Below are 25,784 nucleotides of genomic sequence, written 5' to 3'. Positions count from 1 at the left end.
AGTATTCTGGACCTCTATCATGAGGTCCAGAAATGGAAGTTTTTCCTTGCTAGCTGTGCTAGTGAAACATAGGAACGGGTTCTTTTATTTAGCCATTCCCTGAAGATATATAGTGAGTCTGCTGTGTCTGTCCATATCATCAGGATGTCGTCAATGTAGCGACGCCAGAAACCTATGGTGTCTTTATAAGGGTTTGTGGCTGAGAGGATGTTTGTTAGTTCAAAATGATACATGTAGAGCCATGCCACGCTCGGTGCGAAAACACTGTCCATTGAGGTACCGTTGGTTTGGAGGTAATAGGTGCCCTCAAACTCGAAGTAGTTCTCCTTTAGGGCCAGTTTGGTGCATTCTATTACAAATTGTCTCGGGTGGAGTGTTCCCAAGAAGATCTTGCTAGCCACATTATAGATCTTGCCAACAAACATCTCGCTATATTTAAAATATCCAGAGAATCTCAGACATTAGCATACCCATAAGGTTAGTACATTTAAAATATTCACATACTTGAGACAGTCCCACTAAACTATAGCTTATTGAGAATTGATAGGCCCATACAGCGTGGTGGAGGACTTGCAATGATCTTTAAAAAAGAACTGGAATGCACCCTCACCAATAAGGGCATCACTAACAGTGAAAGCGGTATTTTCTCTATCAAAGTTACCCCTTGTATGACCATTACGGGACTTCTCATCTATCGGCCCCCTGGCAACGCTACCCCCTTCTGCAATCAGCTAATAGAAACGGCGACGCAATTAGCTATTAAATATAACAATTTTATGATTTTAGGCGATCTAAATCTCCATTTTGAAGATTCTAATGCTAAGGAAGCCCAACTACTCAAGACTGCCCTTCACGCTTTGGGGATAACACTGCTCTCTACTGCCCCCACACACAAACATGGCCATCTTCTTGACCCTATCTTTGCAACCTGGGAAGGTATAGATATACAACCCCCTGTCCCAATTATCTGGTCAGACCACCATATGATCATTTTTAACATCCCTAAGACCAGGACTAAGAATATTGTCAACAAACCCTTGTATTTTAAGCAGCGTAATTGGAAAAATTACACCCCCGAACGTCTGATTGACGAACTTAAAACCCACCCCCCCCCAAGGTCAGTCCTTACAAGATACCTGGAACTATTATGAACTATGGTTGAGTAAGGCACTTGACAAAATTGCCCCATGGACATGCAAGCCCCCAGCCAGGAGAACAAAATCTGAACCGTGGTTTTCAGAAAAATTAAAAATAGCTAAAGCCCGATGTAAAGCGACTGAAAGAAAATGGAGAAAGAACTATTCTACGGAACTTAAGGAGACCTATAAACAAGAACTGAAGTCGTATCAGAGACTTATAAGAGAGGAAAAAAGTCTCTTTTACCAAAACAGAATTGAAGAGGCAATAAATCCATCTAAAGAACTATTCCGGATTTATAAGGAACTTACAGACACGTCGTGCTTGGATACGCAGGATACATACTCTAACGAGCTATGTGAACAAATTGCGGACTTCTTTGTTAATAAAGTAGAGAAAATTCACGCCACTTTTCCCTCTCCCCCCACATCTGGTAAGAAAACACCCCGCCTCTAACATCCACTCTCACCCAATTTCACACTCCCGACAAAGAAAAACTGTCCAGCATCATTAACAGTATCCATTCTGGCTCCCCTAATGATGTGTGCCCGTTAGAAAAGTGCAAAGACATCATGGACCATACTCTAATGGATCAAATAAGCCAATTGATTACCCTCTCTTTCAAAGAATGTTATGTCCCGGAGGCCTGGAAAAACGCTCAGGTCATCCCTCTGAAGAAAAAACCTAACATTCCGGTCACCCAATTTCAAAATCTTAGGCCGATATCTCTATTACCTCAATGCGCCAAGATAATTGAAAAAATAGTCAACATTCAACTCATGGCGTTTCTAGAATCAGAAAACATTCTCCATCCTACTCAATCCGGCTTTAGACCAAACTATTCCACGGAAACAGCTGTTTTGTTTTCCACGGAATGCATCCGCAAGATGGTGGACGAGGGTGAGACAGCAGCGTTGGTCATGCTCGACTTAAGCGCAGCTTTTGACTCTGTGCTACATGCCACGCTGCTGTCCCGTCTTTCAGACATCGGAGTTAAAGACCATGCACTGGCGTGGATCAAATCTTTTCTCACTAACAGATCCTTCCAGATACATTGCCCGCCCTTTAAATCATCTTCCCGTGTCGTGAGCTATGGGGTTCCACAGGGCTCCAGTTTGAGCCCCACATTGTTCAACATCTATATGGAACCCCTGGCTCAGGTCATAGAGAACTTCGGGGTGGGCATTGTCAGCTACGCCGATGACACTCAGCTTATGTTTAAGCTCACTCCTGACACCGAGAAGTATGCTTCCAACTTCTCAGAGTGCATGGCTGCTGTCGCCAAGTGGATGGACAATAACTGCCTCCGGCTGAATGGAGACAAAACAGAGGTGCTAGTGATAGGGAACAAAACCTCACTATGGTCCCAAGCGTGGTGGCCTACAACTCTAGGCGATTGCCCTCGCCCTGTTGAGAAGGTCAAAAACCTAGGAATCATGATTGACGCTGATCTATCAGGAAAATCCCATGTTAATAAGATCATAGGCAAATGCATCGGCACATTAAGAACTCTCAGAAAAATCATCGACCTTATCCCTACTGAAGCCAGGAAAACTATTGTTCATGCACTTATCACTCCCCATCTGGACTATGGGAATGTTCTCCTTCTAGGTCTGAACCAAAAACATCTTCACCAGCTTCAATGCTTACAAAATGCGGCCGCCCGCTTGGTACTGGGTCTTCCCAAAAGAACATCAACCAAAGCGGCACTGTCCAAATTGCACTGGCTCCCCGTTAGGGAGAGAATAAAATTCAAGAGCCTCTGCTATGCCCACAAGATAGCCCACAACAAGGGTCCCACCTATCTAAGAGGCCTCCTGACCATCCACCGCCCTACCAGAGACCTTAGGTCATCAGGAATGTCGCTATTCAAACTCCCTCGCGTCCACAGAGCCAAAATTGGTGGCCGTTCCTTTCGCTACCTCGGAGTGAAACATTGGAATGCCCTACCGATTCACTTAAGAATGGAACCGTCAGAAACTCTCTTCAGAGCCAAACTGAAAACCCATCTCTTCCCTCAATAAGCCTGATGATATCCTTCAGTTCCCTTCTTGATTCTCTGTGAGTTTTTTTCAGCAATCAGCGCGGGGATACACAGCTGTGCAGCCATGCGCTTTATAAATGATGTATTATTATTATTATTATTATAGTCTCTGTGTTTTGTAATAGGAACAGCACAGGCATAGATTCCACACAACATGAGTGTGTCTTCTGTGTATACTATTTTCTTTCTCCTACAGACGCTACCCTTGAGGCTACTCACAAGGTAGCCACACACAGCCCGAACTAGGCACCAGCTGCGGCCAGTGATCCTGTACTTAATCCGGCAGGCTCACGACTCCCACATCATCAGAGCTCCTGAACGGACATGACAGATTATTCAGAGGATCCTCAGACATCGCCAAGTAAGTAGGGGAAAATGGTCTCGCTTTGCGGTACAGCCACCAGCATGCAAGCCATTTGGCTACTGCTGAGTGCCCAGTCCGTACCGCTTGTAGCAAGTTTTACTCTCCTTGCCTGGTCATATTTTTACTTTATCTCCCCCGCTCCTACCCCAGAGTGCATAAATGTCCGGGGTCCCAGCCGGAGACTCATTAAGTTTGTCCTTTGAAGTTAGACAGTAAACTCTCACTTTTTATAATAGGCTTTTCTCAATGTTTACCACTATATTATGCTTAATTTCTCAACAGGTACTAGCACCTCTAAGGCATAATATACAAAACAGCCATTGCTATGTGCGTCGCATTTTGACGTATTTTAAATATTATGTGTCTATGTTTTTGTTTTCCGTCCATTTCTTTACAGGTACAAACTGAGAGGAAAGCCTGCTCTCACAATTAGAACACCTTATCGTGTGTTTCACATAAAGGTACTGACAACATGTAAGTCCCTTATATCACCCCATCACATAGGTCCTGACGAAAGACAGTTTTATAAAAAAGGCCTGGCTGAAACTAGTTGACCACACTGGACGTGGAAGACCATAAGTCCCTCCAACCACGTCTCAAAGCTTGTTTTTACCTCTGCCTAGGGCCCACTAATAAATCAACCTTCTGGGACCTCTAGGACAGCATTTTAACCTCACTAAAAACAACTTCACTACGCACTCACTTAACAAAACCTGCTCCGCTGTAACCAGGCATCGTAGCGCACCTGAGGCACACTCGGTGCCTCGGGTGGGGCCCGATGATGAAGCTTGCCACCAACTAGGTTGGTGGGTGAGGGCTTTCACAAAAACAAATTGGGTTTTCCCCAAACAAACACCTACAACATATACACTACCAAGGCAGCTAGATCCTCTTGATTACTATATATCACTCAGGGAAACAAACTAGCTACTCTAGTTCCTCTCTCTCCTTTTGATTCTCAATATGGGAAATGTCTAACACACCCTTTCTCCAACCCTAAAGTCGGTAGATGTATATGCCAGGCCACACTAGTTATGTCTTCTAAAAGGGGAAGCCAGTGGCTCTCTGCCTTCTAGGTACAATGGTCTTATATTTCAGGAATTGAAAGCCATGTGTATTTCTAGGAACACGAAGAGAGCGAGAAATGCCAACGCCCAACGTCTCATTAGCTACCACCACTGGATCCTACCATACTGGGGAATCCAGACACACACACTACACACAGGGGATAACCACCCTCCCAAGCTAGTCATTTCTCCTCCACACTCCATCTCTTCCATCTACCCACACAGGAACAGGAACAGGGATTGGGCACTGGACCCAGCAAGGGATTCCTAATCTATGGGAACCTCCCCCTCTACTGGCGTCCTGCCCGGTCACTTTCTCTCATCTCCCACTAAACATAAAGAGCAGGAACACATTTGAAAATGACACTCTTGAGGAAAAACAAAATTCAAAAACGATAATCCCAAACATGTGACTATCTATAAACTGCAGAGTTTTGTAATGTAGCCAGCTGTCGCTGTGGCACTGCGCAAACACAAGTCCAAATCCGCACCGCTAACCACCAATGTTAGAACTGGCTATTTCTGGTAGGCTAAGGCTGACGCCAAAGCCAGGCAGAAACCACCATTCTAGTCAGGGCAAGGGAGTCACACGCCAAGATAACCCCTGCTCACCCCCTGGTAGCTTGGCACGAGCAGTAATGCTAAACTCGGAGGCAATGTGTAAAGCATTTGCGCCAGCACACAACAGCAACAACATCCTAGGCACACCACAAAAGGAACTCCACACAAGGTTATCATAAAATAACTTTTTTATTGTAAAAACACATCAGATAGTATCACACAAAATACATGGTGCCAACTGGCACGGGCAATATTCACATAGGATTATTTACAGGAGACATGGCCACGTGGGCCACTGTCAGAATCAGAAATAGTAGAAATTAGAATAAGTATTGCACAAAATACCAATTATAGATCACATCCAGTAACTACTGAGAACAGGTAAGTACCACCTACGCAACCCTAAACACCTTAGGAGAATGTCACGCAGGGAACCAGGTCCTTACTAGGACCACCTGTACTAAAAAGAACAACCACCTAAGTATCACACAGCATTTAGGGGTATAAGCACAACACATTACACATGATGCATGAAAACACATTCAGCGGTGTAGTAAAGGGAAACACATGATGCCTAAAACATTCAGAGGTGTTAAGAGCAAGGCACATGATGCATCACAAACACATTCAGAGGTGCAGCGCTAAGAGACACATGACGCCTAAAACATTCAGAGGTGCAGCGCAGGAAAGAAAGACACATGATGCATAAAAACATTCAGAGGTGTAAGACAAGGGTAACACATGATGCATAAACCTACACATTCAGCGGTGTTCAGAACAAAGCTCATGATGCAATAAACTACATTCAATGGTGCAGCGCAAGAAGACACATGATGCCTAAAACATTCAGAGGTGCAGCACAGGGAAAAGGAAGACACATGATTCATTAAAACATTCAGAGGTGCCAGAACAATACAATAGTGCAAAAATCACATGATGCCTAAAAACATTCAGAGGTGCAGGAATAACACATGATGCAAGAAAACACATTCAGAGGTGCAATAACCATACAATTGCGCAAAATTTACATAAGCCACCACCTGTGGCAGTCCCTAGGCCAACTGGCCTTGTTGGGGCTAAGACGCCCTGTGTCCAGAATGTCAGGGCGCCCTGCCAGGCAGCGCCAGTCAAGGTGCGCGACTGGCGCAAAACCTAAATGTAGCAGGTACCCACTACTTGCTGGGCACCTGGAAACACACAAGACCTAAACGGTGCAGCTGCCCACTAATTGCTGGGCAGCTGGGAACTTCCAAACGTCAACAGGGTCCTCACTGACCCTTAGGCGCCAACTGCGCCAACTGTTGGAGCCACACAGGCTCTGAGCATCTCACATGCCCCAGACGTTGGAGTCCCTCAGGCTCTAAAACAAATATGCCCCGTGGAACCCTCAGTCTCTGAAAACAACTGTTCCCCCCTAGAGCCTCTCAGGGCTCGAGATCAATGGGGCCTTTGAGCCTCTCTGGGCTCCGAACATCAATTATGCTCCTGAGCCTCGTGGGATCCTCAAACACCGATGTGGCGCTTTAAGCTTCTCGGGGCTCTCAGACCAATCATTGCCCGTCGTTGGAGCCTTGCAGGGCTCATCACAAACACTGGCCCCTCGAGCCTCGCTGGCTCATAAATTCAAATGCCCCTGAGAAGCCTTCCCAGGCTCTACACACCGTTGGAGCGGCCCGCTGCCATCCGGGGCCGCTCTGACCAAGGGAACTGCCCAGGCAAAGCCACACTCACCGGGACTCTCGAGGCAGCTCCCCTGTCTCCCTGGGGCAGGCGCCGACAATGCGCCTCGGGCCCCCTGGCTCTCACCTTCTCGCTGTGAGGCGGCCACTCCCCTTCGCCGGCGCTTCCTTCTCTCCCCGGGGCTCCCTCGGCACACGGGAGCCCCAGCAGCAGGCCAAGCGTCTTCTCCTCTTCCCGGGGCTCCCTCCTCCTCACGGGAGCCCTGTGAGCACTAGCAGCCTTCCTCTTCGCTCCTCGGGCCGGCAGCCAATCACGGCGCGGCCCGGGGAGACGTCATCAAGGCATCCCGGGCCGGCCAGCCAATGGCAGCGCGGCCCACCGGGACGAGCCCCCAACAGCGGCCCAATCCCAGCGCGGCCCCTTCGGTGCTGCGTCCCAGGCAGCGGCGGTGAATTTCAACACGGGGCAATGCCGGGTGGGCACCGGCTTCAGTTAAATATGAAAATAAAAGCGCTACTAAGTGCTTGGGCAAAGTAAAGCGCTCCAAAGTGCTAGAAAACCGGCAGAGCGCTCCCAGACGCTCAGGGGGAAGCACAGCGCTTCCAGGCGCTATAAATACCAATCAAGCGCTCTCTACAGGAAAATGCAGCTTCTCCATGCTGCAAAGGTCCCAGAGATTCCCAGGGGGCAAAGACAAGTCCCCCCCATCAGCCCAAGCAAGGCAGAGGGGTCCCCCAGGAGTCCAGGAAAGTCCATCATAGGTCCAGGGGCTGGGCAGGGCCCAGGGAGTCCCCTGGGCCCAAGCAGCAGCACGCCCCTGGCAAGATTCAAGTTGAAAACAAGAACAAATTGGAAGGGGACACAGCCCCTTCTTATACAGAGAAAAGTCTTTGAAGTCTTTGTGCAGGCAGTGTGAGAACCAGCTAGAACTGGTTACAGGGAACTCTCTTCAGTGTCAGGGACAGAGGTGACAGTCGCCCAGCGGGAGGTGGAGCCAGCATTGTGGTCAGGCAGGCACAGCTCTAGTCACTCCCAGGTGCCATCTCCTCCCACTTCCCTGGCAGCAGATGCAGCCTTTCATCCACGGGCTGACTCAGACAACCTCCTGGGGCTCCAGCTCCTGTCACCCTCAAACCAGACAGTCAATCCACAAGCAGGCCCAGGCACTCCTGGACCAGGCTCACCAGCCAATCACACGCCAGACACAAATTACACGAATATGCCAACCTCTAAAAGTGGCACTTCTAGACTAGACACAGTCATGCCGCATATATCATTACGCAGCATTCAATCTCACGAGTTCGTACATATCAAACTCGACCCTGCACTCCCCACACATCAGGAACTACCATGGGCATACATATTCCTCATTCATTCCTATGGGAGGGCAGGTCACTCACCACACATACACAGAGAGCTCAAGCACTTTACACTGTACCACAGTGAAAAAGTGTGCAGAGGCCTAAAATCACAAACACCAAGTCACAGAAACAGGCTAGGAAAAAGCAAAAAGTCTCGGGGTGAACCTGCCCAAAGGGCCGTGTCCAACAAGCACCCTATCTAATTACATCCTGCTTAGACAGGACTCCCCCCACCTTTAGCACCCAATAGGCATGACCACCCCCCCACACTTTCCCCCTTTCCCATTACCTCTCACCCTTCCCCCTTTTCCGTTACCTCTTTCCCTATCACAGTTCATAACTTTTCGCACTCCTAACTGCACAGGACAGGCCACGTTACCAGCCACATCTCACGGCCGCTCATAATCCCTCCCTCACACCGCACATCACTCCTCCACCATTATTGCACTCCCCCTACCTGCCTACTCCTCATTTAAGCGGCAATATCACGATGGAGCGCTCAGGTCAACATACGTATAACATCAAGTACCCCCCTAACCTCTCAAAAAATGCAGCCAAATGTTTTAAACATTTGCTGCTAAAAACATACCCGAGACCCCAATATCAGACACCTACTACTCTACAAATAAGTGTTTACTACCCCCCACCCTGCCCCTCCCCCGCCCCACATCACCACCCGGAAGAACGCCCTATACGGGCCCCTACTGCAGGCACCCCGAATTCCATATCACCCCCCCCTGTCCACGCCATAGCCCCCCATGGCATTCTCCTACAAACCTATCCTTCCATACTCCGACCCTGACGCCAGGAGACATCCCAGCTTTTGAGAACCGCACCCACAACTCCTACATCACCACCCCCTCATTAGTATCCAAGCAATTAACATCCCTTACAATCGACCCCCGTACACTAGGAACCCAACCATGCCCCTAATCTCAACGCACACCCCTCCGATACATACCTCTCCCTTTTTGGCTTTTCCCTCCTGCCCAGACAGCCTTACTGGTAGATCTCACTACGCAGAGTCAGATCACTGCTACACTCCAATCCACACCACAAACCCATTCATGACCCTAATCTCAACGCACATCCCTCGGAAACATACCTCTCCCTCTTTGGCTATTCCCCCCTGCCCGGACAGCCTTACTGGTAGATCTCACTAACAAGACTCAGATCACTACTACCCTCCAATCTACACCCCAAACCCATCCACCCCTACCCTATCCCCAGACCAAACAATTAACACGCCTCCCACACCAGACCCTAGACTCGATGAAATCCTACTTTCACCACAATATATTAAAGATGATCTCCAAAGGCTACGGAACCTGATCTGGCAGCAACCCAAGGTTATACGACATGCCGATGATAAGAACTGGAACCCTCACAGTAACAGCCCCACACTCCAGCACCAGTTGCAATTACGATCCCCTAAGCATCCGCCCCCAAGATGGAGAACAGTACCTAACTGCAATTCCACATCCCGACCGATCCGCAGGAAAAATACTCTAGCTGTCAAGGATATAAACTCCCTACTCCTTTCTTATGATCCCCCCACACCCAGCCAGACCACAGCAGACCCGATCAATCCAAATAAACCCTCCCAAATCAAAACCATCCATCTCATGACACACAGAGCCCCTACTCACAACACCAGAGGTATAACCCTGGAGAATCTGATACAAGTCACATTAACACTGGAACCTCCAACTACCACCAAGCCATGACTCAAATGCAGTCTACTAAATTGTAGATCAGCCTCAAAACACGCAGCTGACATAGCTGCCTTACTCACTCATGAACCTGACCTCCTATTCCTAACCGAAACATGGCTAAATGAGTCGTCCACGCTGATGCTAGACATACTGGTTCCCCCCAATCATGACATTACCAGACTAGACAGACCTGATAGACTAGGGGGCGGTATTGCCTGCATTCACCTGAACAGTCTCTCAGTGAACCGCTCACCTTCACCGGATCAATCTTCATGTGAATACCTCTGCTTAGATATCACAAGTAATAACAAAACAATCTGTTCACTGCACACATTCTACCACCCAACAGGTGACAACATCACCTTCATCGAGCAATTCATGGATATCGTGACCACTCATTCTGGTCAACAAAATACCCAAATATTCCTTGGCGATTTCAATCTCCACTGGAACGACCCTGCAGTAAATAGCCTCAAAACATTCCTTTCGGTCCTTGACCTCAGCCAAATCTGCAATAGCCCACACATGGGCTCAACCCTTGACTTGGTTATTGCCAGCCCAGAGGCTATCCAGCTAACACAATCCTCCCTTGTTATTGGTCTGATCATCATGCCATCACCTTCTTTATCAAGGAATCAGTTAAACTACGCTCAGTACAACCTTCGAGACCTAAAATATGGAAGAGGAATCTAACAAAAACCCTCACAGACCTATCCACATCCGCCAGTGTTAACCTCCTGCTCCCCCCGGAAGACCTAACTGATGTTCAAGTTTTGACAAAACACTACTTTAACTCTATGTCCACGGTTTTGGATACAACAGCGCTTCTACAAGTGAAGAGGAACTCCACAAAAGACTCTAAACCTTGGTATGACGGCAGACTCAACAAGGACAGACGAACCCTTAGATTAGTTGAATGGCGATGGAGGTAATCACCATCCACGGATCACCTCTAACTGCTAGATCCACCAGAAACTCGTACTATAGAAAGATCAGACACTCAAAAGCAAACTTTTTCAAAAATCAGCTAGATCAAGCCAAGAACCAACCCAAAAAACTATTTGAACTAGTCAAAACTCAACCTATTGGCTTAGCTCACCCTCCCCAAGCTGGACAATGTACACCGCCCAGCTGCGAAGAATTTTCCTCCCTCTTCACGAAAAAAACAGAACTCCTGAAAACGGAACTACTTATGGCCTCATTACCTCAGACTGAAACTCAGAGGACTCATCATCTCACACTCTAGCAAACCCAACCACATGCTCATATAAACTTGCCCTCAAAAATAACGCTTCATGGGCCACCTTCACAACCTATAGCGGAGAAGCAATTCTAAAAGCATTCACGTCCTTGAACCCCTGGCTACCAAGCAGGGCATAGTACTGAACCGCTATGACCCACATAGTAGATGGCGCATTAAAAATCCTAGACCAGAACAAAACCAGCCTATTTATCCATCTTGACTTATCTTCCCCCTTTGATACCTTCAAACATGATAACCTACTATCATACAGAATGAGTTTATCAGGGTCAGTACTACATTGGTTTACCTCTGTCCTCCTGAATAGATCCCAAAAGTTCAAGGTCAACCAATCCCTGTCCATGACCATCCCAGTCACATTAGGAGTCCCACAGGGCTCCTGCTTCTCACCTACACTGTTCAACCTATTCATGGAGCCGCTCACTGAGATTCTCTACTCAGCAAATATCCACTTTCACATGTATGCAGACGACACACAACTATACTTAAAGATAAACTCTCCGGATGACATCAAATCTCTCAATCTAACTTTACAAAAAACTCAGTCAAGGTTGACTGAAAACCACCTCAAACTAAACGCCCTCAAAACTGAATTCCTAATAATCACCCCACCTAACTAATCAGCCACCATACACGAATGGCTTAAACAACTTACACCACTCAACTGCCAACCTCTTATAATTGATTCAGCAAAATCACTGGGAGTAACGCTGGACAGTAACCTAAACATGCAAAAACACATCAGCAAAAGGAGCAAACTTTCAGATGAACACTCTGAGAAATTTAAAACCCTTCTCCCAGTAAACGACTTCAAGCTGGTATTCCAAGCACAATTAATTGCTAGACTAGAATATGGTAGTGAAACTCTCTGTGTACTCCCTAGATCTACAACTGCCCCTCTAAGAGCATCACTCAATTCAGCGGCCAGGCTCATCACAGGTTCCAAAAGAAATAGCCACATTTCACCTGACTTTAAAGCGCTCAATTTGCTACCCTTCGAAGCAAGAATTCAATAAAAAAATCACCTGCATGACGCATAAAGCCATAAATCACAACACCCGAGGTATCTGGCCCAGAAACTGGAGCTTTCGTGTGGAAACAGATCATCCAGGAGCGCCAGAAAGCCTCAAAGATTTGCCAAGAAGAAAACATATAACCACGCCTTTTCTGGACTTGCTCCAATGATTTGGAATGCACTACCCCCAGAGACCTGACTTAACTACTCAACTGCCGCCTTCAAAAAAGAAGTCAAATCTGTTCTCATGACGAAATTCACTTGAACATTGAATCGGACTCTTAGAACAACCAGCATGAACATCGAACAATATTTAGAAATACTTTGTTTCTTCTGTACATTGTCTGTTTTGTTGAATTACCTCACCTGTAAAGCGCTCTGATACCCGCAAGGGTCATGTTCGCGCTATATGAAACCTTCAAAATAAATAAATAAAATAAAATAAATCACACTTACAGACCAGGCTCAGACACTGTACCAGGACCTGGCCCTTCTCACTCTCCAGATGCGACGCCAGTTTTGGCCGATCGCGGCCCACATGTGTCAACAGGACATCTCCTATTCCTGGGGCCATCCGTTTAGTCTCATCTTCCGTCTCAATGGCAAGCTACTCCAGCTGTGCTCCCTTACAGAGGCCAGTCGAATGCTGGGTGTTGAGCTTCCCCAAGATTAAGATGAGCGACGGATCTCTATGCCCGGCTCTGGCAAATCCCCATCGGGCTGGTAGCGACAAGGCACCAGGAGGCGGCCATGGCGCTCTGACCAGGCGGAGATCATGAACGGCCAACAGGCTCTCCTTGAATCCATGCTGGATGCCCTAGCGAAGACGCACTCTTAGAGCGACGGATTGGGGATGCCTATCCCACTCTCCAATACTGCATCTATGGCAGGCGGCGGGCAGTGGCAGGGGGACAGTCCTTGGCAACACAATGGACCCCACTGTGAATTCATACTGGCCATCCTTGAATGATGGACTATCCTACAAATTCAGTTTTTTCACATTTACCAATGTTCTGACTGTTTGGGGAATTGTTTGTTTTCTTTGGGGGTCCCTCGTCCAATGCTTTTACCGCGCTGGCGCGGACTGAAACCCAATGCCTATCGCTTGAGGCCCGCGAATATGCTCACCTCGGCAGGATAGACCCTAATCCTCAGCTAGTTCCCTGCTATACTGGTCCATAGATGCCTTCCACTACACTTAAAGTTCTTACCCTGAACGTGAGGGGTTTAAACGACCAAGTCATGCGTTGGGCGATCCTTTCCTACCTGGAGAGCTCTAAAGCTGACATTTGCCTCCTATTGGAGACGCATTTACTGTCCCGTGGCTGCCACCGACTGAAGTCCTGTTTGTTCCCAATGCAATTGTTCTCCTCCCGGCCCTCTAAAACTACGGGGGTGGCTATATTGGTCTCCCGAGGGTTTCAGGGCAGAGTTCTCCAGAAGGAAGCTGAACTTAAAGGGAGGTTACTCAATTATCAGTTTGCCATTGGGGATCAGACATTTGTAATTGATCCATATATGCACCTAATGAGGGCCAGGAGAGGTTTCTACATAAAGCTTTAAGAGAGGCCACGCTGACAGCTGAAGGGAGGATTTTATTGGGGGGTGATCTAAACCTGGTGTTTGATAACTCCATGGACCGCTCGAGTCAGCGTTGGGGCCAGGCAGGCGCACTCTCACACCAGAGGCTAAGCAGACTAAAAGATTTGGGCCTGGTGGATTTCTGGTGATGCTCACAACCCCACAACCATAAATATTCTTTCTTTTTGAGCGCACACAAAACCTATGCCTGGCTTGACTATCTACTCCGCTCTGAGGCCCATCAGGATCTCACTTCTGATGTGGAGATTTTGGTAGCCTCCCTGTCGGACCATGCCCTCGTCATAGCCACACTAACACTCCCTCCACTCCAGCATCCTTCCCGACCGTGGCGCCTGTGGGACACCTTTCTACAATACCCAGATGTAGTTACGCAAATACAATGTGCCATAGATGACTATTTATTGCATAGCGATAACTCTGATACCTCGCTGTCAAAGCAATGGGCCGCGCTCAAGACGGTTATGAAGGGGGAGTTCATTGCTATCTTAACAGCGGACAACACTGAATGTAGGAGGAAGAGGGTGGAGTTCACCCTGAGGACTCACAAACTAGACCAAATGCACCATTGGACTGGGGCACTTGGGATTTGACATCAATTGCGGGCAGTGCATGCGCAGTTCGCTGCTATTGGCCAGGATAGGGCAGAATATGCAGCCTTCCGTCTACGCCATTCACATTACAAGGGGGAGGGTACAAATGCGGCCGTTCGCTTGCCTACAAGCTGCTCGAGACCAGACAAATACAAGGGGTTCACAAGATCCATGACTCAACGGGCAGACTAATGATGGACGACGCAGGTATAGAGGAGGCCTTTCGAGATTTTTATGCCCAGCTTTATACAGGGAAATCACTAGATAGCACAGTCAGCAAGACTTACATAACGGAGGCACGACTCCCTACTTTAACTCAGGCCAGGCAGACCATCTCAAGAGGGATATCCGGTGTTGAGGAGGTCAAAGCCACCAACTTGTGACTCAAACTCGCTAAGTCACCCAGACAGCATGGCTCCACAGGGACGTTTTACAAGAAGTTCTGTCCTGGCGCCTTTCTTAACCCGCCTCTTTAACTCTTTTGCGGTCCCTGGGGCAATCCCGGAGGCCATGCTAGAAGCAGCTATAGCAGTCATACTCAAACCTGAAAAGGACCAGACTAGCTGCGGGGCGTACCGCCCTACATCCCTCCTTAACATCAATCCTATATTATACACGGTTATTTTAGCTTCCAGGCTAGCGTCCTATATGCCGGGTCAGATCGACCCGGATCAGGCGGACTTCATCCCTCAGTGCCAGACGAGCGACAACACCAAGCGCGTCCTTCACCTGATAGAGAAGGCCTCCCGGACGCAGGGAGAGTACATGCTCCTATCAACTCCAAGAAAGCCTTTGATAGGGTCCATTGGCCATAGCTAGAGCAGGTCTTGTCCCGGATCGGGCTGAGTGAGCAACTGCGGACGCTTATCTTCAATTGCTATCATCTGCAGACAGCCGTTGTACAACGTCAATGGATACACGTCATCCCGCTTCTCCATAGGCAGGGACACACGGCAGGGATGCCATCTTTCACCCCTGCTCTTTGCGCTATATATGGAGCCTATGACCAAAAAGTCAGGAAGCACCCCCTTATCACCAGGATTAAGTTTGGAGGCGATATTCAGAATATATTAGCTTGTATGCAGATGGCGTTTTGGTCACACTTTCAAACTCAGCACCAGCTCTGGGGGCTTTCCTGTTGGAGTTAAACTCCTTCACGGATGCCTCGGGGTTTAAAGTAAACATTGAGAAGTCTGTGGCACTTAATCTTTTCCTGCTACCCCAAACGTTGTCGTACTTCCGGGCCCAACATCCCATTCAATGGTCAGAAGGCACTGTCCCCTACCTAGGTATCCAATTAGCTTCCTCACTGCAGGCAATAGTCTCCACTAACTATGCACAGTTGCACGCACAGGTCCGCACAGAATTGAGGCACTGGAAATACTACCGGATATACTGGTTAGGCAGGGTGGCTGCTATCAAAATGACAATTTTACCCAAAACATTATTATTATTCCAGACCCTCACCCTGCGACCTCCTTCCGGGTGGATTCAACGGGTCCAGACAGACATCTCTCATTTCATATGGCAAGGCTGCAGACCCCGGCTTAAAATATCCACCTGCTCCCTACCACCTGAAGAGGGTGGCCTGGGCTTCCCCGATCTCCTGTTCTATTACCAAGCTGCCCAGCTGCGCCATCTTGTTGAGTGGAGCCATAGCGAGTCGGAGAAGCACTGACTGTTTCAGGGCCAGGCAGTAGAGGGCACTCCTTTACAAAAGATCCCCTGCCTTAGGAGGGTACATAGACCTTCCAACCTCTTGGCTCTGATATTACACGTGCAACCTTGGAAATGTGAGACCAGATTAGCACCAAGCACAAATTGACTACCTTCCAGTACCCACTCACTCCACTCTTTGATAACCCTGACTTTCAGCCAGGAATGGGTGAGAAAACCTTTGTGCATTGGCGCTCTACGGAATGCAGTGACTTTGGGCATCTTTTTGATGTTGAGGGCGTACTCCCATTTTTAAAGTCAGGGCCACTTATGGGATCTCTGAGACTGAGAGGCTTTGGTATCTGCAGCTTCGCCACTGGGCTTTACACCAACACTTTAGATCGCAGGCACGCCTCCACCGTACTTCATACGAAAAATTGCTCCTAACAAGCACATCAGGCAAAAAGTTAATCTCCAATCTCTATAAAATGCTCCTTTCCCAGCGCACACATGCATACAATGTAGGTCACTTCCGCTGGGAACAGGATCTTGGTCGGACACTTAGCCACAAAGAGTGAGAGGGAGTATATTACCGGGCGCGACATACAACAAGCCATTTGGGACTAACCGAAACACTAACGAAGTTAGCCACCTATTGGTACAACACACTAGAGTGCATCCACAGAACAGACCCTACCTAGAGCGTTGATTGTTGGCGAGGATGTGGGAAGCTGGGTACTCTAGTACACCTCCTGTGGGGCTGTGAACATATACAGCCGTACTTGTCCCAGGTCCTTGATGAGATAAACACCTAGACACCCAACAGCCGAGATTCGCTGTCTATGCACTGATAGGCCTACCAAACTCACTAACAGACCCATTCAAATCTAGGAGAGGCCGCCAGATAGCGTTAGGTTTAGTAACTCAAAACCTTTTGATCCACTGGAGAAACTCTTGTATCCCTACTCTCTCAGGTTGGCTGCAACTCTTGTGGCATGTCCTGGGGATGGAGAAGATTACCCTCACCTTAGCAGGAAAGGGTGCACCCTTTGGGGAACTGCTTGGCTCAGAATTCCGTGAATTAACATGCCCAAGGTACCTACGCCTCTTACGCCTTTCCGAACCCTACACGGTAGCTGACCAGTGTTCGCAGCCACCCGATGCGGAGTAGGCCCTCCTTATGATCATAGATGACCCAGTGGACGAGGGAAGGGGTGGGGGAAGGCAGGGGGGTAGCATAAGTTTCCTTTCTTGTTTACTGTTCAGTTGTTCATTTTGGTCATCACTCATTTCAACAGCACAGTGGCTGTTCCGGCTTGTACAGCCCATGATATCATGTAAGTATCGCAGTGATGGTCTTTTTTCTGTATACCACCGAATAAAAAGATTTAAACCTCAAACCCTTGGGGTCTCATTTATGAGGCCCCTTGTGCCGCCGGAACTTCACTTTTGTGTCATTCCATGGCACAGGATCCTGCACAATATATATCCGGCATTTTTTGGCTTAATACTGCCTGATAAATATTGTTACATTTAACACAGTTTACTGCATTAAAGCGGCATGCAATGGGTGTTGCTGGGGGTGTTCCTAGTAACATACATGGCTTTTTGACCAGGCCCCAGATTTATGAGAAATCGTAAATCTGAGGCATGGGAGGCGTAAGGGAGGCAAAACAACGAGAAATATCTCTATTTCTCCTAGTATTTTCTTTTTCTATGTGTGCTGCATTAATGACTTTGTGTTAATGGTCACGCATGGTTATGACCATGTTGCAATGGTTATTTCCATTTATGTTCAAAATGTGAAGTAAAGGCTGGGCACACCTTATCTATAAATGTATGTAACTCAATTACACCGTTCTAGTTATGCGTGCTGCTTAGGTTAGCACAATGTCCATTTTGTGCTTATCTATAATACTAACAAAAACCAAGTGAAACCACTTGACCTAATGCGCACTGTTGCACTTCCCGCTGGAGTGCTTCTGTTCAGTTTATCAACATAAATCTTTCCAATTGTTAAATAACAGAACCATTACATAATCCAAGCAATCATTACATAGTTTTTTCATTGTTGTTTACTTGTTTCATTTTTGAAAAGTAAATCTCTTTATAACCAATTGTAAGTTTCATTGGATTACATTTTTACATTCCCAGTTATAGCATTAACATTTTTAAGCTTGCTTTAGACGCCCTATGCATTTCGGGCTCCTTGGCCCTTCCTCAGGGGCTGTATCTAGAAAAAATCAAAATAATTCATATTGTTTGTTGCGGTCCTTCAACAATGTAGAGTGTTCAGTCAAAGAATTTTAAACAGAATTAATCTTTGTGCAACTATTTATATGCATGCCATTCTTATGAGTAAAATGACTGAAGTAAAGGAATAAAAAGGTTAAAAGTAGAGAAAAGTGGATAACTTGCAACGTTGTATTTTAATGTGACTGATGAAAGAAGAAGGAAAACCTTATGCCATACATTAACAGAAAATACTTCAACTTAACACACTGGATGAAAACCTGCAGTTCACTAAGACCATAGAAAACACGAAGATTCCTTTCTTGGATGTTTTAGTGAAAATAGAAGACATGGAAATCCAGACTGAGGTATACCACAAAATGATAGACAAGAATACAGCCTTGATGTACAACAGTTTTCATCCTAAAAATGTAATCGAAAATTTGCCGTATTCACAGATGCTGAGAGCTAAAAGGATTTGCACGGACACGCAATCATTTGAGCACAACCTGGAAATCATTACAGACAAATATTTGGATAAAAAATACCCTGACACACTCCTGGAGAACACTAAACACAAAGTAGCAGAAAAGACCAGGGAATCATTATTAATATCAACAACCAAACCAGAGAAGAAACGCCAAGTCTTTGTATCAAAATATTCTACCAGTTCCCGAGAAATCAAAAAGAGCATCAATCAGCACTGGGAGTTGCTCAGCAATGAAAGTGATTTTCAAGGACAATTTAAAGAAAGGAACACCCCCAGCAACACCCATTGCATGCCGCTTTAATGCAGTAAACTGTGTTAAATGTAACAATATTTATCAGGCAGTATTAAGCCAAAAAATGCCGGATATATATTGTGCAGGATCCTGTGCCATGGAATGACACAAAAGTGAAGTTCCGGCGGCACAAGGGGCCTCATAAATGAGACCCCAAGGGTTTGAGGTTTAAATCTTTTTATTCGGTGGTATACAGAAAAAAGACCATCACTGCGATACATACATGATATCATGGGCTGTACAAGCCGGAACAGCCACTGTGCTGTTGAAATGAGTGATGACCAAAATGAACAACTGAACAGTAAACAAGAAAGGAAACTTATGCTACCCCCCTGCCTTCCCCCACCCCTTCCCTCGTCCACAGGGTCATCTATGATCATAAGGAGGGCCTACTCCGCATCGGGTGGCTGCGAACACTGGTTAGCTACCGTGTAGGGTTCGGAAAGGCGTAAGAGGCGTAGGTACCTTGGGCACGAAAATGAAACAAGTAAACAACAATGAAAAAAACTATGTAATGATTGCTTGGATTATGTAATGGTTCTGTTATTTAACAATTGGAAAGATTTATGTTGATAAACTGAACAGAAGCACTCCAGCGGGAAGTGCAACAGTGTGCATTAGGTCAAGTGGTTTCACTTGGTTTTTGTTAGTGTTTCCATTTATGTGCCATAGGGGACCTAGGCAGCTGATAATTGTCTTGGTAGAGTCTGAAAATGTGAAGATGGCACCAGAGTAACTGTCAGACCATGTTTGCAATCCTTCCTTCCTTGTTGGCAAGTCGAAGGGGGAAGAGTCCCTAAAAGGTAACAGTGTATTCTTGGGAAATGTTGGGGTAAACAAAAAACAGACTCCCAGTTCTTTGGCAATGTGGGTTGGGGAGCTAGTCAGCAATCCTTCTCTTGCTCAAGCATGTGGCTAAAGTAAATGTCCACGTACCTGGGAAATTGGGCAAGGGGGTAGCAAGACTCAAAGGTTCGTAGGCACAGAAGCTGCAAAGGAAACATCTGATCCCTTGGGCAAGGTGTGTAGATTTTTTTTTTTTAAAGGACAGTCCTTCATATTCCATTTACAAATATATAAATTGTATTTATATATAAATTGTTGACGCATTCAAAATGGATTCTCAACTATCTCCAAAATGATTGGAGATGGTACTCCTAAGTTTGTTCCAAATGTTGGCTGTACTAAACCCTTTTTCCGCATGTTCCTGATACATTATTCTAGGGCTCGCTTAGAGAACTTTATATGCGAGTCTTCCATCTACTTTCATGAGCTCCTATAATACCCGGCCCACAACAACCGCTGAGTAGCCTTTAGGTTTTGAGGGTAATGATAATAGAGTCCTCACCTGACTCCCATTTTGCAGTCCATAATGCTGGGCGACTCTAGGCCTTTGAGCAGATCCTCCATCTGGATGTACTTGTCGGTCTCCTTTTCCACCACACCGTAGTACGTAGGTACGTAAGGCCGGAGGGCATCCTCCATTAATGCCTGCAGGCAAGCATTCTCCACGTGGCTGAACTTCTTCAGGATCTGCCCATGTTCGCTTGGCTTAAAGTTGCCTGAAATACAAATGGGCATTTTGTTTAAATAACTACAAGCTTCAGTTGTTAAAATATAATGCAGTTAATGAAAGATGTCAATCGGCATTGTGCTAGGTACTCACATTAAAATATCCATTTAACACTGTTTACTTGCACTTCATTAGATTTTAATTACGGTCACTATCTGTTACTTCTCACATTTACAAAAAAAGAGGGAAGAGGAGCACTCTAAGTTCAACACTGTATTCAAACTTAATGTACTGTAAACTAAGGGTGCACACTGCTAACTGTGTTGGCTACACAGTGTGTGAAAAGCTCAAGGGAAATTGTATGAATTTGTTGAGAATTATATTCTCCAGGAACAGTGCATCCTGCATGTGGCACTGACCAGAACTATTTTGACGGCCCTAGGGGCAAACAGTATTATCATGATGACTATGATTTGGAAGAGGTGACAGATGTCTCACAGCCAGAACAGCCAGGGACAGGGTGAGGGACCAGGTCAGATACTTGTAGAACAGAGCGGTCCTTAGGTTACCGCAGATTTGCATGGCTCAGCTAAGGAATTTTGGGTGGATACAGGTGCTATTAATAGCTCTATTTCACGTTCACTGGTCCCTGGGACAGCTCTGTCTGGCCATAATAATATTTCAGTAGCATTTTCTGGTGCACTGGTTGTAGGCCCCATTTTTAAACCTCTCACATTGACTATGGGTCATTTTACTGTGGATTCACAATTTTTTGTTGACCTCTAATTGTGGAGACAATTTGATGCGCTTAGATTTACTAAAGAAGGTGCATGCAACTATTTGTTGTTCTCCGGAAGGTGTTTACATGACAATGGGTCCGAATGTGGTCAGCCTAAGCAGTGTCTGTCCAAAAATGCACCCCTCCCTGCTGAATTTAAGGATAGGCCGCCCATGTTGTGGGCAACAGGTGCCACGGACGAAGGACTATTGCAAATTCTCCCAGTTTCCATTAAAATTAAAGACAATGCTGTTTTTCCTCATATTCCTCAGTACAAAATACCACAAGCAGTGGAGCGTGCCTTGTTGCAGATTATACAAGCATTGATTCAGTCAGGGGTTGTTGAAGAGACGACTGTGAATGTGTGTAATAGCCCTATTCTTCCCATTCTTTTTTTTTAGAACAAATTTTTATTGAGAGATTGCACAGATAAAGCAGCCCCTCGCACACCGAGGTCAACTGCACAAGAAAATGGCACATTTCAAATCGGCAATCTACACATTATTTTAAAATCAGATGTTACAGCAAAGTGAACACACCCCTTCCTCCCCAACCCTCCCCCCTATTCTTCCCATTCTTAAGAGGGAACCTTGAGGCTCCTCTGATGATCTTCCAGATGTTTATCACTTAGTGATTGACTTGCACGAAGTTAATAAAATAGTGGTACCTCAGTTCCCGGTGGTTCCTGACATTAATGCCCTTCTGATGATGATTCCTTCCTCAGCTAATTCTTTTCTGTCATTGATCTGAAAAATGCATTCTTTAGTATCCTGATCCATCCCGACAGCATGCATTTGTTTGGTTTTACATTAGCTGGCAGAAGCTTTAGATTCTGTCAAGCTCCTCAGGGCTATATTGAGAGCCCTAGTATATAAAGCCAGGCCCTGAAGGCTTAATTGGACCACCTCACGCTCCCTTCAGGTAATGTATTGCTTCAGTATGTGGATGATATTCTCATTGCTTCTGACACTGAAAAGGGATGCAGAGACAGTTTGGTTAAGTTGTTGTTGCATTTGGCTCACCACAGACATAAAGTGTCCCATTCTAAATTTCAATATTGTCGACAGGAAGTCACCTATTGAGGTCACTTACTGTCTAAGGAGGGTAGGAGATTGACCCCTGAGCACATCAGCACCATTGTTAAAATGGCTATCCCTAAAACTCAGAGGGATGTGCGTGCTTTTATTGGCATTACTTCCTACTGTCACCAATGGATCCCTAATTATTTGTTACTAATAAAACCCCTGCTAGCACATTCACTAAAGATGTGCATGAACCCCTGCCTTGGCCGCCTGAATGTCAGCAGTCTTTTGAGCAATTAAAAGTTGCGCTTTGCTCTGCACCTGTGCTTGGTACGCCTAACGACATGAAGCTGTTTGTGTTGTAGTTACACGAGATGGCCGGTAGTGCCCTTTCTGTCTTAAGGCATGCATTTGGAGGTAAGCAACGGCTGTGTGCTTATTTTTCTGCTCTTCTTGGTCCAGTCGCAAGAGCCCTCCCGAGTTGTCTAAGAGTGGTCACTGCAGTAGCCATCTTGATAAGGCAATCCGCCTGGCTCATACTTGATACAGACAGCAGAGTCATGGACCCCATGCTGTTGATACACCTTTGAATAAAACTAAGACATAGCACCTCACCAGTGCATGTCTGACTGGCTATGAATTAACTCTCTTTGCAAAACATGTCACAATTAAAATATGTGACACTCTAAATCCAGCCACATTGCTACCCCTCCCTTCTGAGAGTGAGAAAATTGATATACATGATTGTCTTTTTCGAGCAGAGAAAGAGACGAAGGAACGGGTTGACATGACTGAGGTTCCCTTATCTGACCCCCATGGGTAACTATAGGTCAATGGCTCTTGTTTTAAGCTACCAGATGGCACTACAACAGCTGCATATGCAATCACAACACTACACATGGTATTTGAGATGTCACGAGTTACCTACCAGTCGGCCCAAGGTGTAGAGTTTTTTGCCCTTATTTGAGCTTGCGAGTTGAGTGAGGGACTGGCTGTCAATATTTATACTGACAGCCAGAATGCTTTTGGAGTGGCCTGTAATTTTGGGTGACTTTGGGCAGAGAGGGGGTTTCTCACTTCCCACTGGATGACAATACAAAATTGCCCTCTTATATATAGGCTCTTGTTTACCCTGACACTCCCCAAGACATTAGCGATAAAAAACATTTGTGCCAGTAAGGCAATACCTGATGATGTGGGTAGAGGGAATGCATTTGCAGACCAGACAGCTAAGGAGACAGCCCAAACGAAGATGAAAAGGATGTTTGTACCAGGTCCAGTTAGGTGGGTGCCCGAGGTTACCATGTTTGAGGATATGTTGTCATATGTCAAGAAGATTCAGAGTGAGACAACAATTGAGGATTTATCAGTATGACAGGAAAGTACAGCACATTTGGATGATGAAGGGTGTTAGACGGATAAGTCAGGGAAACAGAGATGGATGTTACCAGATGCATACGTTCTCCCCATAGTCACTATGGCGCACGGTCCAGCCCATATCAGTGCAAAAGGTATCTGTAAATTGTTAGATCCTGTATGGCACAATGACAATATCCCAAAGACGGCTGCCCATTTGGTCAAATATTGTATGGTGTGTATGATGCACAATCCTGGGAAGGGTACCCCTACGTCACCTGGCAATTTCACACCCCTTACTTTCCCTTTTGAGGTCCTCCATTAGATTACATAGAGATGAATCAAGTCAACAATCTGAAATATGTGTTAGTGGTTGTTTGCGCTTTCAGAAAATGGGTTGACGCTTACCCCACCAAAGAAAACACAGCCATAGAGACTGCAAGGGTGCTCCTCAAGGAGTTCTTTCCTCGCTTCTGCTTGTCCTGTTTGATTTGGAGTGACAATGGAAGTCACTTCAATGTGAAAGTTATCCAAATAGTGTTTGAAGGACTACATATCTGATAGAAATTTCATGCTGCACATCAACCCCAGTCAGCAGGCATGGTTGAGAAGTACAATGGTACTCTCAAACTGAAGATAGCAAAGATTTGGGAGAGCACAGGGTTGCAGTGGCCAGATGCTTTACCATTAGCCCTTTTGTTAATTAGAGCCACAGCTCATTCTAGGACAGGACTGTCACCCGACAAGGTCGTGTTTGGGGACCCAGAAAATGTTTGGGGCGTCCCGCGACAATTTTTGGAAATTGAATATCCTCTATTAGTGGACTATTTGTATGAGTTAATTGAAAGTCTATGTTCTATTAAAAAACAGATCCAGGACACATCAGCACCTGAGGGGCCCGGGCCTAACATTTGGCTCGGAGACTACACCCTGGCACGTAACTTTAAGAGGAAAGGAAGTTTGGAGCCGCGGATGAAGGGGCCGGTTCAGGTGCTCCTTGCCACCCGCACAGCAGTCAAGGTTGCCAGCAAAAGATTTGGAAAAACAGTCAGCACTGCCGGAAAGTACCTCTTCCTCTGTGTTAGGACCAGTGGGTCCTTGACGGCGTCGGGATTCTGAGTGGGAGCAGGTGCCCCGCCTTGTCCCTTTTACGGGTGCTCAACTGACGTGGACCCAAAAAGAGGATGAGAATGATGCAATGTTGAATGGCGCAGTGTTCCTTGAAGTCAGGGCCATTCAGGAGCCCTGTTCTATTAGCCCACCTGTGCTCGAGTCCCAGTCAATTGGCCCCTCTGTGTCTAAGCCCCCAGAGCCCCTCTTTTCTGACCCTTCTGTGCCTGGAGTTTGCTGGTACAATCTGCGCCCCAGATGGAGGATTAGTGCACCAAAAGAGAAGTCAGATTAGAAGGAATGGACTGTAAGAAATAGGGTGTACCTTGCCTGTCGTACCAATGGTAGTTTAGGGAGAGGCAAGATTGGTGCATTGTTCAGACATTGGACAGGATAGACAGGATAGACTGAACGTGCTTCCCTGGAGGGAGGTACCTTATCCTGAGCGACGTGGAATTTCCTTATGAGCTGGGAATTGCTCCACCGCCGGTGCTCAACAGCGCCATCGTTGATGAACAATAGGAGTCTACCAGTGAGGCTCAAATTGACACTGGAAACATTTGCCCCTTTTTTTGTTTTCTTGTCATCAGCCTTATTGTATTTCATTTCCTCTGATTACAATGTACCCATTTTGCTGACCTATTACTGAGGAAGAGCAGCCATTTGCGTTACCACGTTTAGAGCAGGATGGATCTAGTTGGGCTGGTTGGTCCATAATGAGTAAAATAGTTTTTGTATTGATTGTTGTAATTTTCCTGATAATAGTCCTTGATATTGCATGGTTTCTGGAGAAGGAATACCCAGTACTTTCCCTGGTTGGTACAATGCCTGCCCCCCATAACACATATTTGTTAGTTTGGCCCCTCATAAAGAAAAACATCGAAAAACATATGTAGACAATTTATTTTTGCAAATGCTGCTTAAGGCCCACAATATGT

The 25,784-nt window shown here is 46.4% G+C and overlaps 1 protein-coding gene across 3 annotated transcripts in view; it reads right to left on the bottom strand.

The window, feature by feature from the left end:
* Positions 1-25,784, bottom strand: part of LOC147692342 (inositol-trisphosphate 3-kinase A-like) — a 913,921-nt gene that overhangs the window by 266,597 nt on the left and 621,540 nt on the right. For all 3 annotated transcript variants that reach the window (XM_086938574.1, XM_086938575.1, XM_086938576.1), the window contains exon 4: positions 20,416-20,629. In XM_086938574.1, the coding sequence (XP_086794700.1) occupies positions 20,416-20,629 (214 nt within the window). The remainder of the gene's footprint in view (positions 1-20,415; positions 20,630-25,784) is intronic.

This window comes from Lissotriton vulgaris, chromosome 9 (assembly GCF_964263255.1).
Source record: "Lissotriton vulgaris chromosome 9, aLisVul1.2, whole genome shotgun sequence".
Classification (NCBI taxonomy): Eukaryota; Metazoa; Chordata; class Amphibia; order Caudata; family Salamandridae; genus Lissotriton; species Lissotriton vulgaris.
The sequence above is the reverse complement of the archived record's forward strand: the minus strand, read 5'-3'. Positions and strand labels throughout refer to the sequence as shown.